Below are 14,319 nucleotides of genomic sequence, written 5' to 3'. Positions count from 1 at the left end.
CGGGCGAAGCCGGCGAGTAAAGCGAGTTCGGTTTTAATTCGTCAGGTTCGAGGTCGTGACAGCAACCAATTGTTACATTCAAATTAAATATTGTAACATTTTCGGACATCTTTCACGCCACGCCCCCCAATGCCCACCCCCACAATTATGTCGCTTTTCTTTATTAAATGAGAACGTAGCTCCCTCGTTTCACGGAATTAAAACTTGCGAGTTTTGTTTTGGTTACTGCTCACGTCACTAATGATGAGTGATTTAAATAGCCAAGATAGACTGCTTTGCAGATGGTTTTGTAATTTGAATTATGCCAATGTTACTGTACAAAAAAAAATGTTCATTACAATTTGTGAACAGACACCTAAAAAGCGGCAGGCAGATACAAACAGATACCCGGCTTGCTCTGAAACATCATTTGTAATTTAAGAGGATGAACTTGTTTATATTTAGCTGATTTAGGACCTCTCTATATACCGTGTTGCATTAACTAAATAATATCAAGCAATCATCGAAATGTGGAGGGGCGGATTCATTTACATGCATAAAAACAAACACTCCATCAGTCATGCAAATATCTGTCGAGAATGTCATTTGTTGGCAGACTATCAGAAGGTGGCATTTCATTCACTTACATTAATAAACTCCTGCCATATTTTACAATTATGAATTTATGTCTTCTGCGGGCCCATCGTAGTTATACATCTAAATGAAGATCCACGCTTGACATTGAACGGGTGCTAGCTAATAAAACACAGAGTAATGCCTCAACGCCCGTAACACATCGCAGCGGGCGCCAGAGATGGGTCCCACACTTCTTAGTGTTGCCAATGTTGATTTTTTTTTCCCCATTCAAGTGTGAGCCCACGGTATACATTGGCCGTCCTTGTCAAAAAAAGTCAAAGTGTCTTCCACGTATTTTTTTATTTCACCTCTAACTTCTATTTGCGTCACGGTTGTAACTTGTGTTCATCTTCTTGCATTTGTCATTTCGATTACCCGGGTTGGTCACTCTTGCAAATTAGACGATTCTGGTCAAACAACATACAAATTCGTTACTTGAAACCACGGGTGTAAATTCTACATTCACATGCCTGGGGCCAGTTCTGTCCATAGGTGAACAACTGTTGGATTCCCATTAAGTGATACTCCCCTCACTGGTCCCAGAGCAATGATTGGGTTGAGTCAGCACGTGATGGGAATTTTAATTCGTAACCTTCCAACTGTGATTCGAGTTCTAACCACAGCACCCCTCGTCCTTGGAGACGTGAGTATTAGGCATCTAATGATACATCGCTTCTTCAAATATATTAATCACACAACAGGCAGTAAATGATTGGTGTGAGAAGCGGTTATTCGCAATGCATGCAAATCATATGCCAACGTTACATTTAGGTTTGTGGAATGAAAACATTCAAACTAAATGAGAAAATGAGGAGCGATTCAAATTATATCCTGTATTAAAAACGATGTAAAATGATCATTATCATCATCACCCATGGCCAGTCTATTTTTGGATGGAGGTCTCCCTAAGCCAGAAGCATCTCTCACAATCTGGCCATCTAATAATGAACCAAGCACCCACACACGAGCGGATTTCACCGCTCCAATTCCTTGGTGGACGTTCTCGTGGAAGCGATCCATGCCCTGGCTGCCTCTCCGTCTGCTTTTTGTGTTCAGTTCGTTCAGGAGGGTCCTGCCTTGGTCTTTGCAGTACGGGGTGATGTTACTGTTACTGTGTGTAATCCCAATTGGGTAATTTCCAGTGAAATCTTTCAGCATCTGAACGTTTGGGCAACGTAAGTTACTTTCTATGTGTATTTTATCGGTGGGAGAAAACCGATGCAGAACATACAATATTCTTGATTGGCAGCCATCATCATGACGAAAAATAAGAATCAATTATTGAATATAATTTGCCACTCTGATTCGGGAAATTTCAGCATATTTATCGGAGAGGGTACAAGGGGTGAATTTATACGTCCTGCGGAAATACAGAGGTATTGGTGAACTTCTTTCGTACCGTACGTAGCCCACCGTGCTAATCAGAGATGCGGGGTAAGAACAACAAACTAAACACAAAAAAGCAGTTCTAAAGAAATTAGTTTCTATCTAGTTTTAAATGTGCATAGATCCAATGGCTTCCTAATATCGGAAGGAAGATGGTTCCAGACGGCCGCAGAAGCGCATCTGAAAGCGCGCGATGCAGTGACCATCTTTGTTCGACGATTTGCCAAAAGCGAGAAGTCTGGACATCCCACCTACAAATATTGCACCATCTCTCTTTTGAAAAGCTTCTCCTCGGTCACTGGCTTCTCGGTGCCAGGCTACTGCCTGTCCGAGAATAATGAGCAAAAGGGGAACATCGTGTCAAGTGGAAAGAAGAATATGAGGGATGAACCTTGGGGGCAGATTCGCACCATCGCGAGTACGAGCAGACGCCACGTTGCACGCCACGCAAGCGGCCTGTGCCACCGCCCATCAGCAGAGGGCCACAGTGCACTCGGTACGACCCATCAGAATTTGGGAGCCGCTCCAGCGACCCGGCGAAGGTGGGGGTCTGTGCAAACATTCGGGCGAGACAGCACCGTTGTCTTTCGTGGCAGTAATTTCTCGGGCAGTTTTCTTTATGAAGTCTCACCACATCATTCACACCTGTTCTTCGGCCCGCTGCGTTACTCCGTCCCCTTAACTCCCCTCCCTCCCTTCCTCCCGCGCGCGCGCCTCCATCTCATTGCGCGAATTGCATTTCCTTGCCGACTCTGCGTCACGGGAGTGCTCTTTAATGCTCCTCGTTCGCGGCTTGCGCGGCTACAACTCTGCCAATGTCATCACCCGCCCCTCTTTGTTCTCTCACAATCACAACCTGCCGCCGTCTCGCGTCTCTGCTGTTGAATTTTCACCGTTTTTTTTTTTGGGGGGGGGATCTCTTGTTTCGGACAGTTATTACATTCACAATGTATCACGGCATTGCGTATGCAACTGTCAATTTTTATATTTATAAGCTAATTAACTGAAACTCATACATATTTATTTGCTCTGAAAACATTAACTAATGGGTTCCGCAAAGTGGTATCCACTTGTCCTTCGATGTAGATGTACCCAACAACCAGCCATGTAAATTCTGCATGCATAATCGCATGTCCACTTCCTTTAATTTGATGCTTAGTTACCGAGCCAATGGCTCCCAGGAGCAGCATGCTAAGCATTTTGTGATCATTCACGTTTAATAAAAAAACTGAAAAATAGAGCAGTAAAATTGCACGCAACAAGCCTTTAGAATTGTTATTTAACGTGCTGTTAAGAAGCTTTTCTCCTTATTTTTGCTGTTTTGCATTAGTGGGATGCCAGCTACAACAAACGAACTGGATATAGCCGCGCGTGTGTGTGTGTGTGCTGTGCTCGTTGTGTGTTGGCCTGCTTGGCTGGGCGTGTCAGGTCATCCGTCTTCGTTAGTTAAGCACGGTGCTTGACGTGAGTCCAGGAAGTGTCACAGTGCCACAGGAATCCCATCAACTAAGCTATTCCATGACCAGCCACCGACTCCATCGGTGATTTTGAATGCTTCACATTTTATTCCACCAGATGTAAAATTCAATCGCAGAAATTGCATGTCCAGACGCTGAACAGGCATTGCAATGAATTGGTCAATGATAATGTTGGATAGTGCAATGGAATATTGACAGTTTAAGTGTTCTTCACAAGAGGCATCAAAGACGTAAAGTACATAAAACATTTGGGTGCCCAAAGTGGTTGTCAAAAAATCTTATCCATGGCACAAGTCGAGGTAATTGTTTAATTGTAAACACTCTGCTCATGTATGTATGTATGTTGAACATCTTTCGCACCGTACATAGCCAACCGTGCTCATTGGAGGCGCGGGGGACACCAGACATAGGAAATAAAAAATGCATCCATTGTTTATTTGACTTATTTAAGCATATGCTAGCGGGAACCGGTGGTCCATGAAGCTCACAGGTCGATGGACTTAAACATGATTTTATTTTGGCGGGAAAAAAAAATGACGGCTTACACATAGAACCGTTTCAGAAGAAGGGTAAGCTTTCACTGTGGGATTTGAACAGCGGGGGGGGTGAATTATTCGTACGGTTTTCCAAAAAGGGAGGTTACTCCAGAGTGCATGCGCAGAGAGAGAGAGGGAGTGCGAGAAAGCACGACCTCTCGCCGTGTGAAACGTAAGCCGCACGTTCAGCTCACAGGTATTCGGGGGGAATCGATGAACGAGCGTGGTACTTGAGGCGTCCCAAAAAAAAAAAGAGCGCTGTGTCTGCGCGCCCGTCGTTATGTGCAGTGGCGACCGTGTTTGCACGTTCGAGCCGTTCCCCGTGTGTGTTTGCGTGCCACAGTGTTGATTTAATGGCTCGCGTTTGCCAAGACCCCGTTGAATCGCCGTGCAGGTTTACCATCACAATTTTTATATAATGCTGATGCAATGGACGTTATTATTAATCTAATCTCGACCAATAACGGTTTTCGTATGTGGAGCAGCGGTGGGGAGAAATTTGGTGCACTGCGTTTGAAACCTGGCGACCTGGGTTCGATTCCCGGCCGTCGATGGCATCAGTGGCGAGTTATATTTGAACCGGTCCTGGACCACCCCGCTCAACTGCACCAAACCGTGCTGACCATTCATCATTGATCTGTGGGTCACATCACCGTGTGGGTAGAATGCCAATGTGTGCAGTACTTCCTCCTTCGCCTGGTACAGCTGAATAAGTGCAAGCGGTCACGTGAACAGGCGTGCACACTGGTGTGCTGAAGAGCAATTCGCACACATTTAACGAGTGGGTAAGACGTTTTTTTTATTTTCTTTCTGGTAATTACAATCAGCATCGTCAGGCGACTGCTAGAATTCAATTCCTGCAGTGGCTGGAGGAGTTCAATTTTGGCAATTTGCCTGATAATGCTGGTTGTAATTTGCAGCGAAAACGTCGTAGCACGTTGTTCAATGTTTGTGGGTTGATCTTCCTGACACCAATGTGCTGGAGCAATAGTCAATTGGCACGTTTGTTCATGGCATAACTATATTTATTTCGCTTTGCTCGGTGGAGGAGAGTACGGAACACAGATTAGCATTGCATTGACATGGCGATCTGACCCAGGTAACAATTATGAGTCATTACATTTTTCGCGATGGACTATGTGTTAAATTTACCTTTCTGACCAGTTTGGTGAAGTATGGCCAAATAACCCCCAGGACCAACACATTGTGGGTTGTGGAGAAGCCGTTCATAAATTTTTTGACTGATTAAAGACTCTAAATTATCATTTTAAAATGTCATTAAACAAAAGCAATACGCAGTATCGTGTAGAATTAGCCACCAGATCTCTAGGTGATTTCTTACAGCACATAGCCTGGAAAGTCGTACACAGACTAATCATGGATCATTATTTTCTCATGTGTGTGTGTGTTCACACTCGTTTTCGTGAGTAGAATTATGCGTATGAAGAGAAATACAATATTTAATTTTAAAATGCGATATAAATTACAACAGTTGTGCAGTCTTGTGCACACACTGCGGAAGGGACTTTGAGATTGGCGTGTGGACCGGGGCGTACTTCGGAGGAACGTTTTGTACATGGGGCAATGACCCACCCAAGTAGGATGGGACAACACAAACTATACAGAAACAAACACACAAATTCCTCTCAATATTTGCAAATGAGTCAATGATTACCAACACGTGGCTTAAATACTTAGCTAGAACAGGAATATATAGCAACACAGAATATTTCGATTCGTTTTGTGCTTAATTTTACATTTCTGTTCAGCGTATACGTCGTATCTGTTTAGCATCGGAGCTGTGGTGCAGTGTGGAGCGTACTGCACCACAACTCTTTGGCCAGGAATTCAATTTCTACCCAAAGAGTTCAACTCCTGCCCAAAGCAACCATTTACCGGTGATGGACATCTGGACCTGAACCGGTCCCGGTAATCCCCACCCGCAACTTCTCTATCCCGCATTGACCAGTGCGGTGAAGTATGGACAAACCGCCCCCAAATGGCACAGAATGGGTTGGACAATCTTATAAATGTATTGACAAAGGGCGTATTTTAAATGTGTGTTATTATTACCATTGGTTTATATTGTTGTCCTTCCCCCACACCTCCGATTAGCACGGGTGGCGACGTACGGTGCGAAATAAGTGCAACGTACACGCATTCTGTGGTTTTACTTTGCGTGGATATGGTAGGTTTTTTGGTGGCTTGTCGAAAAGTTGTGTTGGGTTGCACGAGCAACAGGGGTAATTGAGGCTGTTTAAATTTGGCACCCTCTGATTATCGAGATGGGTGCAGAACAAGACAATGAAATGCTGCTGTGTGTTTCCGCCTATCTATTAAACGCCTCTCAGCAGATGCAGCCGAAGTAAATATTGTTGAGGACTGACTTGGCTCGTGACTCATGTTTGTGTTGATTATCAAGAAGCCACATGGTGTTCTCATACTGTCCCCCAGACGAGGTTGCGTGAGTCACACACACTGCAATTCCAGGTGTGTGTGTGTGTGTGGAAGCTCTATCTTCGCGATTTGAGTGACTTATTGATCTATTGAGTGGAAATTTCTGAGGTGTTTGATTGTCAGTTTTTACTTTTTGGTATTTATGGTTTTATGCTGACGTTGGATGCGATGAAATGAGAAATGGATGAAATTTTAAGATAGAAAAAATTAAAATAAATGTCTACAAAGCGAGTGGTTGTTATTATCCAGTTGCTCGAATAGTTTCTTAACATACCAATGCTTTCACGTTAATGTCGGCTGTTATTGGCGATTACACGTAACACTGTACAGGAGCACTTCGGAATTTACAATGCAAATGTAACTGACGGAAACAATTGAAATGTGAAAACATGTGAATGTCAGGCCTTGCGAAATTTCACAAATACATTTGTCGAACTAATTAAATAAGTTTTCATATAAAACAAGTAATTTCCACGTTTGCGTAAACTAAACAATTATTTTAAATGACGTCTAAAATAAATCACGAGAGAAAGAGCTTTGTGGCATGGCCTTATTTATAAGTTTGATAAATATGTAGTGACGTATATTGAGTTACGACGGCGTTTAGAGCAAGCTACTGAGTGAAGAGTGCAACTGTGCGTGTTAGAGCCTCTCTCTGGCACCACAGTAGATATGGCATAGAAGGGGGCCCTAGGGGGCATGGTTCTGGTGACAGTCAGAGAGAGGGCAAGTGAGGACGTGACAGTCTGGGTGAACCTGAGAGGGCACGTGACTAGGACAGGATAATGAGGGGTGGGGGGGCAAAAGGTGGTGAGAGAGACACGTGATGTATAGCCCAGAACCTTCTAGTAGGGTATAGAAGGGGGCGTGGCTGAGGGCGGAGCCAGGCCACACTCAGGGGCATAAAAGGGAGGTACCGAGAGCCGATCGGGGCTGTCTGTTGGAATGGAACCCGTCGGTGCTACGTCTCTTCGATCCTCGGTCCTCGGTCTTCGGTCTTCACGCTCGGCATCGTGGGTCAGGCAGTGTGTTACTGACTGACCCGGTTGTGTAGTTACCCCGTTGTGGTCTAGTTAACAGTGGTAGTTACCACCTATGTCATTATCCTGTGTACGTTATGTAGTTACCCTGTTGGGGTTGTAGAGTAAACGTGTTGCCTCCAAGTTCAAGTGTCTGCCTCCGTGGAACCCACTACATATATATCATCTAATAGTTGGGTTTTTACACAAGTCACACCCAGGTCGCTCTGACAAAAGAGGCATTTCCTCACCGTGTCTTAATGTATTTATTTAATCTCTTGGCTGAATAAAGGACACATTATTACATTACACAAGAGGTGATAAGCCACTTTTGTGAAACAATTTCACTCGAAAAAAAATCTTCCTAGGAGGAAAACAATATTCATGAGTCATCCGGATGGGTCGCTACCGTGGTCGGTGCTTAAATCACAAGAGGAAGATCGCAAGTTCGCATCGTGGTCAGTTGGGGGCGGTTACACCACATCATCTTTCCAGGGCCAATAAAATAAGTTCCACCCGTGGTTTCCTGACGGATATACCGACACCTGCCATGTTAATATGGAATGTCCACCCCTTGCTCAGGACCATCAACAGAAATGAGCACCGATCCCCTTGCTTGTTTTATCATGAAGGAGCTTTGACTGCATTTTTGAGAAATGTAACTGCTTTCGTCTCATTTTCCATGGCTGAGAAAAGTGTTTCTGCAGCGATTCGAGCATCACCGTGCGGACCCAGTGACTTAGATTTAAGCTGTGGTGAGCAAAGCAAGCTGCCTACGCGATCAATAATTTCCCAGTCACGGTTAATATCAGTGGCAAGTTATACAATTGGCCCGGTCCTTGGGCACCGCTTTCACCAACCCCACACACCGATTAACTCTGTGATGCTCGGTCGAACAACCCACGTGAACATCGCGGTACGGGGAGGGATTCATCCAGCAGTGGATGGACAAAGGAATGTACAGTCCAATGAGCGTCTCGGTAATAGCGTGGAGACATCGATTGCACCGAACCGGCGTGCGTTCTTCCACGTGAAGGAAGAAAGAGTCAGTGTGCCTTGCTGATACACATATCGGAGAACATTACGAGAACAGCCCGGAGTATAAGGATGGTGGACGGGTGCAGGTGGCACAATGTGCAGAGTCGACCTATTCTGTCATATGCGGCCGTAACAAAGTGTACACACGGAAGACAAAAATAAGTTTGAATGAGCTGGGACCTTTAAGGTCAGCGTGCTGATCTTAAAGGTGCATTGAAAAATTTGATACTCCGACTGATGCTTCTGTTGTTGTGGAGTAACTCATGCAGCCAGCTATGGCTCTAGGGTTTGGTGTTACATGTTCTTTATGTAGTTTATTGTAAAAAAAATGCGGTCACAGTCCCTATTATCACTGTTACATTGCAATTATGGCTTTATTTTTTGGTGATTTCGAAAATGTTTTTTGGTTTGGACATGTTTGTTTTGTTGTAGTTCGGAGTTAGACTGATGGCCTTAATCTAAGTTTTCTTGTGGTTGTTGTTTGACGTGCATCCCACTGGAATTTTTGCACACACTGCGTTGGTGTACGGTGCTTTTTCAGGAATATTTTGCTGTGTTTTTCATGGATTTTCTGTTCGCACAGTCACATAGTCACTTTAAGATGTTTTCTTGTTCATGTTTTTTGTTTGTTGCGGTTGCACCCGATTCAAGAGCCGAATGGCTCACAGGGCTATACCAAAATAAATAAAAACTGAAGAGATGAGGCGAGCATATGTACCGAGTCCGTGAGGTCACTTGGCACTGGGGCAGCGAGCAAAACGCAAAGGTTAAACACGGTAAACGGACATAATATTAACATAGCGAGTGTGTTTTGCATTATTGTATTCATTCAACCCTTCACCAGTATTATGTGCACGTCGTTCCCGACGTAGTTTTCAATTAGCGTCTCATTTCTGGCAAAGCAGTTGTTGATGCAATCAAGCTGAGCTGTCTATTTCTGCAGGCCCCTTGTCAAAGAGCAGTGGCGTCGTGCATTTCACCTCGAGCTTTGCATATTTCATTGGCATTACGTTTTGCGATTGTGATGCTATCCAAGCGAGCTTGCGCGTGTACATGAGTGCAAATGAACGCACACGTTATATAAAGACTGCTCCCTGTGGCTGCTGCGATCGCTTAAAAAGAAATGTCCCATCCCGTTGAAGCGGCGCCTCACGTGAGCAAAGCAGCTGCGGATGGAGGAAACGAGATCGTTGGAGGACCCTTCGCCTGCTTGCCATGTACGAGCCACTGATTGTGGCAGTTTCTAAGATACACTCAAATGAGAGGCTGCCGAGGCAATGAAAAGGTACACTGGAGGGTGAGGACCAGATGGCAACTCCCTCGGCTCACTGGGGTTTCTTGTTTGAAGCAGTGTCCGTAGGATTTGCCCAGAATATAGTGGTCGTGATCCAGCGGTAGTGTTCCGGTTTTGCAGTTGAATTATGAACTGCGGTCGCATTGTTTTTGACATTAGGTCTGGGCTTACAAGCAAAAATAACTCTCGAGATGTCGTGGTTGTTGTTTGCTTTAAAATTTATTTCAGAATTACACAAAGCGGGGCTCCCCTTGGTAAACTCAGAGTGGAAGGGTCTGGCCTGCTTTGTAAACGCCTGTGTCACTTGGTGGGGGGGGGGGGGCGGTAGGGGTGTTAAAATTCAGGCCCCCTTTGATTGATGCCTGAAAAGTGCCCTCCTCCATCCTCCCCCCCCCCCCCCCCCTTTAAACCAACCCAGAGCACCACACCCTCTGCCCGAGCAGGCAACCAATCAGGCGCTTCGCTCTTCTCCGAGAGGCAGCGCTCCCTTTGGCTTGGCGCGCTGCGTGCGGGCTCACGACTCAGGCAATCGGTCGTGGGTCGGGCATCGAGACAGCGGGGCAGTGGAGCCGTAGGAGAGTGCACGCGCGCGCGTGCGTCTTTGCGCGTGTGTGGCGTGCATTTCGTGCTCGCTCGCTCGCTCGCACGGAACTCGACAGCGGAGCTCTGCGGGCTTGATCAGTGGCTGAGAGAAGAGAGAGAGAGAGGAGGAGGAGGAGGGGAGCAGGGGGTGCAGATTTCCTCTCTCTCTCTGTCTTGCCATGGCTGGCCTCTCTTTCCCAGCTCTCGCAGCGTTCTGCGGAGTTCTGCATCTTGCAAGCAGGGCTGCAACATCTGTGACTGAACCATCACAAGGTGTGTAACGCGCATTGCTCAGCATCCATCACCTATCGTTCCCCCCCCCCCTCCCTCCCTTTGCCCCGTCTGCACTGCCCCGTTCTCCAGTAAGTGTGTAGTACGCCTGTTCCTAACACACGTGGCTCCTAGGGTCAATCCATATTATCCACTGAGCTCTCCGTTCAATGAACGTTAACCTATTAGCAGTCGCGACGAAGATGTCGCTTTGCTACTGGTCCGTAGTTGTCTGCAACAGCTCTCTCTGCGCGTGTGTGTGTTTGAGAGTAAACTGAGTTCATCGCCGGCAAGCAAGTCTGACATTCGGGACTAAAGAACAGAGAGAGAGAGTGTGTTTGTGTGTCTTTTAAAACCGTTTACAGCACAAGCTGCCGCCTGAGACCGATACTGGCGTGCGGGATTTTATTTTTGGGCAGCAGAGGTTAAAACTCATCGATTTGAACTCCGACGTGAAAGACCTTGCTGACGGCGGGCAAGATAGACGTGCACGGGTGTTGTCGAGCTCGACGTTGACAAAGGAAACCACACGCTGGAAACTGCGAATATTCATTTTTCGGGGCTTTTCTCGACACTTTTGTGGATGCCCTCATCGTCTTTTGCGCAGCTCGTCGCAACGCCGTACTTTGAACCCGATGCATATATATATATTTTGTCAGATCTTGCACTTTTTCAAACATCCTGTTAAAACCACTTTCGCTACGAACTCGTCCGTGGCCCAACTCCGCCGTATCTCTCGCCCCTTGTTTTCACGCTGCGATCGCTTGCAGAAACCCACGAAACACGCACACGTACACACACACGCACAATTGTGAGTCACATTGGTTCCTCCATCCCCACCCCCCCGCCCCACGTAAGTGGCTGCTGAGGGTCACCCCCACGTGTCCTCCGCCTCCTATGCCTCGCTGATTTCGATATGAGCGGCTCGGGTTTTTGCGGCTGCGAGATTTTTGCTCAGTGGGTTTGTTGGGTGAGTGACTGGCCCTGCGAGTTGGGTGAGTGACTGGACTGTGAGTTTGGTGAGTGACTGGCCCTGTGAAGGAGGTGGAGGCGGCGGTGGGGGGCTCATCTGCTCGGGAGTTGTGCCAGACAAGTGTTGACACGCGCAGCTCACATAGCCCGAAGCCTGCGTGTGCTCAACTCGCCCTTTGCGGCAATCTTCTGATATCCCGGCCAAAGTATTCATATTTTCTGTCGGCCGATTCGCCATTCGCCGTGTTGTCGTTTTGTGCCGTATGTGTTACAAACAAGGGGCTTTGTGGGCGAGTTAAGGTCCCACGAGTGAGAAATCTCCATCGCGGTGTTTGCATCGACAATACCATGTACGCACATGCCATTGCGTTTTTGAGGACGTGGGAATAATGGAAAATATAATATCGGGAATCAAAGTGCATTGAAAAAGTTGACTTGATTAGTATGCACACTTATTTTAACACGTAGTCGGCTTTCGCAACCAATATCATCCATAATAGAGGTTTTTTGGGGGGGGTTATATCGCGTAAATATATAAATGTTGTGTCGTTAAACCCGCCACCACCCGACACAGCCAACTAGTAAGGGTTGTCACGTTAACAGAACGTGCCAATACGTCACTAGTACAGCACCACCGGTGCGTTGGAGAGCCAAGCCACAACACTACATCCTGATTTTGATTTCAAACCGAGACGTTGTGCCGTTGAGAGCGGTGAAACGATTTGTTTGAGGAAGCGACCGAGCGCGCGAGCGTTATGACGAATACGAGCAGCTGACAAGATGGAAGTTGAAGGCGAAGTTGTTGGTTCGGTGCATTGCGACTTGCGGGCAGTGGCTCTCAGCACGGCGAGGGAGCCAGCCAGGTGTTTGGTAGCTGCACTGTGTGGGCTGAATCATGAGAGGACACTTATCAGGTCTTTGGCAGGTGGGCAGGGACCTTGCTTTGTTTAACTTGGCACCTCACCGTGATTCACACCGCCGAAACCGGTCAGCACTTCTGCTGTCCAAATGTTTCAACGTCTTTGTTTTCTTCGCCCACTAATTTAATTAAAAACCCGCACCGCGTCAGCGGACTCATTTATTTTTGCTGGTGACGTTTTATTAAAAATAGCGGCGGTCGCATCCCTTTAATGTCCATCGATGGCCTAGGACACTCGGCGGAGAGAGAAGGGGAGGGTTGGTGGGTGGGAGGGTGGTCCGCGCTGCAGCCGCACCGCGCCAGTGAAAACACGACGTCCCAAACAGCAGCACCAGCAGCAGTAGCAGCACCAGCAGCAGCACCAGCAGCACCAGCAGCAGCACCAGCAGCAGCACCAGCAGCATTCAGCAGCAGCACCTGCAGCACCAGCAGCATTCAGCAGCAGCACCTGCAGCAGCAGTAGCAGCAGCACCAGCAGCACCAGCAGCATTCAGCAGCAGCACCTGCAGCACCAGCAGCATTCAGCAGCAGCACCAGCAGCAGTAGCAGCAGCACCTGCAGCAGCAGTAGCAGCAGCACCAGCAGCAGCACCAGCAGTAGCAGCAGCAGCACCAGCAGCAGCACCTGCAGCAGCAGTAGCAGCAGCACCAGCAGCATTCAGCAGCAGCACCTGCAGCAGCAGTAGCAGCAGCACCAGCAGCAGCACCAGCAGCAGCACCAGCAGTAGCAGCAGCAGCACCAGCAGCAGCACCAGCAGCAGCACGAGCACCAGCAGCAGCCCCCCCCCCCCCCCCCCCGTGTCACCGTGATGGATAGAACACCTCGCAGCGATCCGCCGCCGAGGGATCCAAGCCAATGGGCAATGCAAATGTTGGCATTTGTGAAAGCATTTCGGTCACAGATTGTTTTAGCGCTACTATGTATTGGACAGTGATGGTAGGTAGATTGTGGAACTTGGCAGACTCTGGGTTATTTACTGACGTGGGAATGTCGAGGTGGGGCGGCGGCAGCGGGTGGAGGGGCGATTTGCTTGTGCTTTTGGTTGTGTGAGCAAAAGAGCCCCTCAATTCATGCATGCTCTGTGTGTGTGTGTGACCGGTGAGAGTGATAATGCTGTGGTGTAAAGGGTAAAAAGCATTTCTGTTGGCACGGTAATTGTTTTCGTCGTTGTGTATGCTGGACAGGGATGGGTAGGTAGTGTGCGAAACTTGGCAGGCTCTGGGGTATTTGCTGACGAAGGGACGGTGGGGAGGAGGCGAATTGCATGTGCTTTTGGTTGTGTGAGCAAAAGAGCTCCTCGATCCATGCGTGGTCTTTGTGCCGGGTGCGAGTGATAAGGCTGTACATCGGCGCTTGTAAATTGCGTTCTCAGGTAGTTGTGCGGCTAAACACCGTCTTGGTTTCGCTGGGATTTTGTGCTTATACGAGCATGTTTGTAGTGCACGGGAATGGAAGTGTCTTTCGAGGGCGCCAAATCATTTCACGTGACGAAATGGATTTTGGAGCGCGGGAAGGTATGATCTACAGTTTGCAGTGAATTAATTTTGGTCCGTGTAGCTTCTGTATGGATTTTTTTTTAATATTTATGATTCTCAAAAGGTGACAAGGCGTGTATGTAATACTCCACTGTCAACAGAATGCAATTCATACTGCACATAAGTGTGCTTTTTAATGGTGTTTAATTTGCGTAAATTAAGCAATGCATTGTGTGTTTTCTATGCAATGAAATCACTTCAGAGCCAGCTGAGGGATT

At 47.2% G+C, this 14,319-nt stretch overlaps 1 protein-coding gene across 7 annotated transcripts in view; it reads left to right on the top strand.

The window, feature by feature from the left end:
* The window catches only part of LOC116949636 (prolow-density lipoprotein receptor-related protein 1-like), a 289,619-nt gene that overhangs the window by 14,220 nt on the left and 261,080 nt on the right, over nucleotides 1-14,319 (top strand). For 2 of the 7 annotated variants that reach the window (XM_032967202.2, XM_032967195.2), the window contains exon 1: nucleotides 10,273-10,678. The exons of the other annotated variants lie outside the window; for them this stretch is intronic. In XM_032967202.2, the coding sequence (XP_032823093.2) occupies nucleotides 10,585-10,678 (94 nt within the window). In that variant the 5' untranslated portion in view covers nucleotides 10,273-10,584. Of the gene's footprint in view, nucleotides 1-10,272; nucleotides 10,679-14,319 lie in introns of those variants that run through there. 7 annotated transcript variants of the gene reach the window in all.

This window comes from Petromyzon marinus, chromosome 2 (genome assembly GCF_048934315.1).
Source record: "Petromyzon marinus isolate PM22_M1 ecotype Great Lakes invasive population chromosome 2, UKy_Petmar_22M1.pri1.0, whole genome shotgun sequence".
Lineage (NCBI taxonomy): Eukaryota > Metazoa > Chordata > Hyperoartia > Petromyzontiformes > Petromyzontidae > Petromyzon > Petromyzon marinus.
Note: the sequence above shows the minus strand (reverse complement) of the source record. Positions and strands in the feature narration are given on the sequence as shown.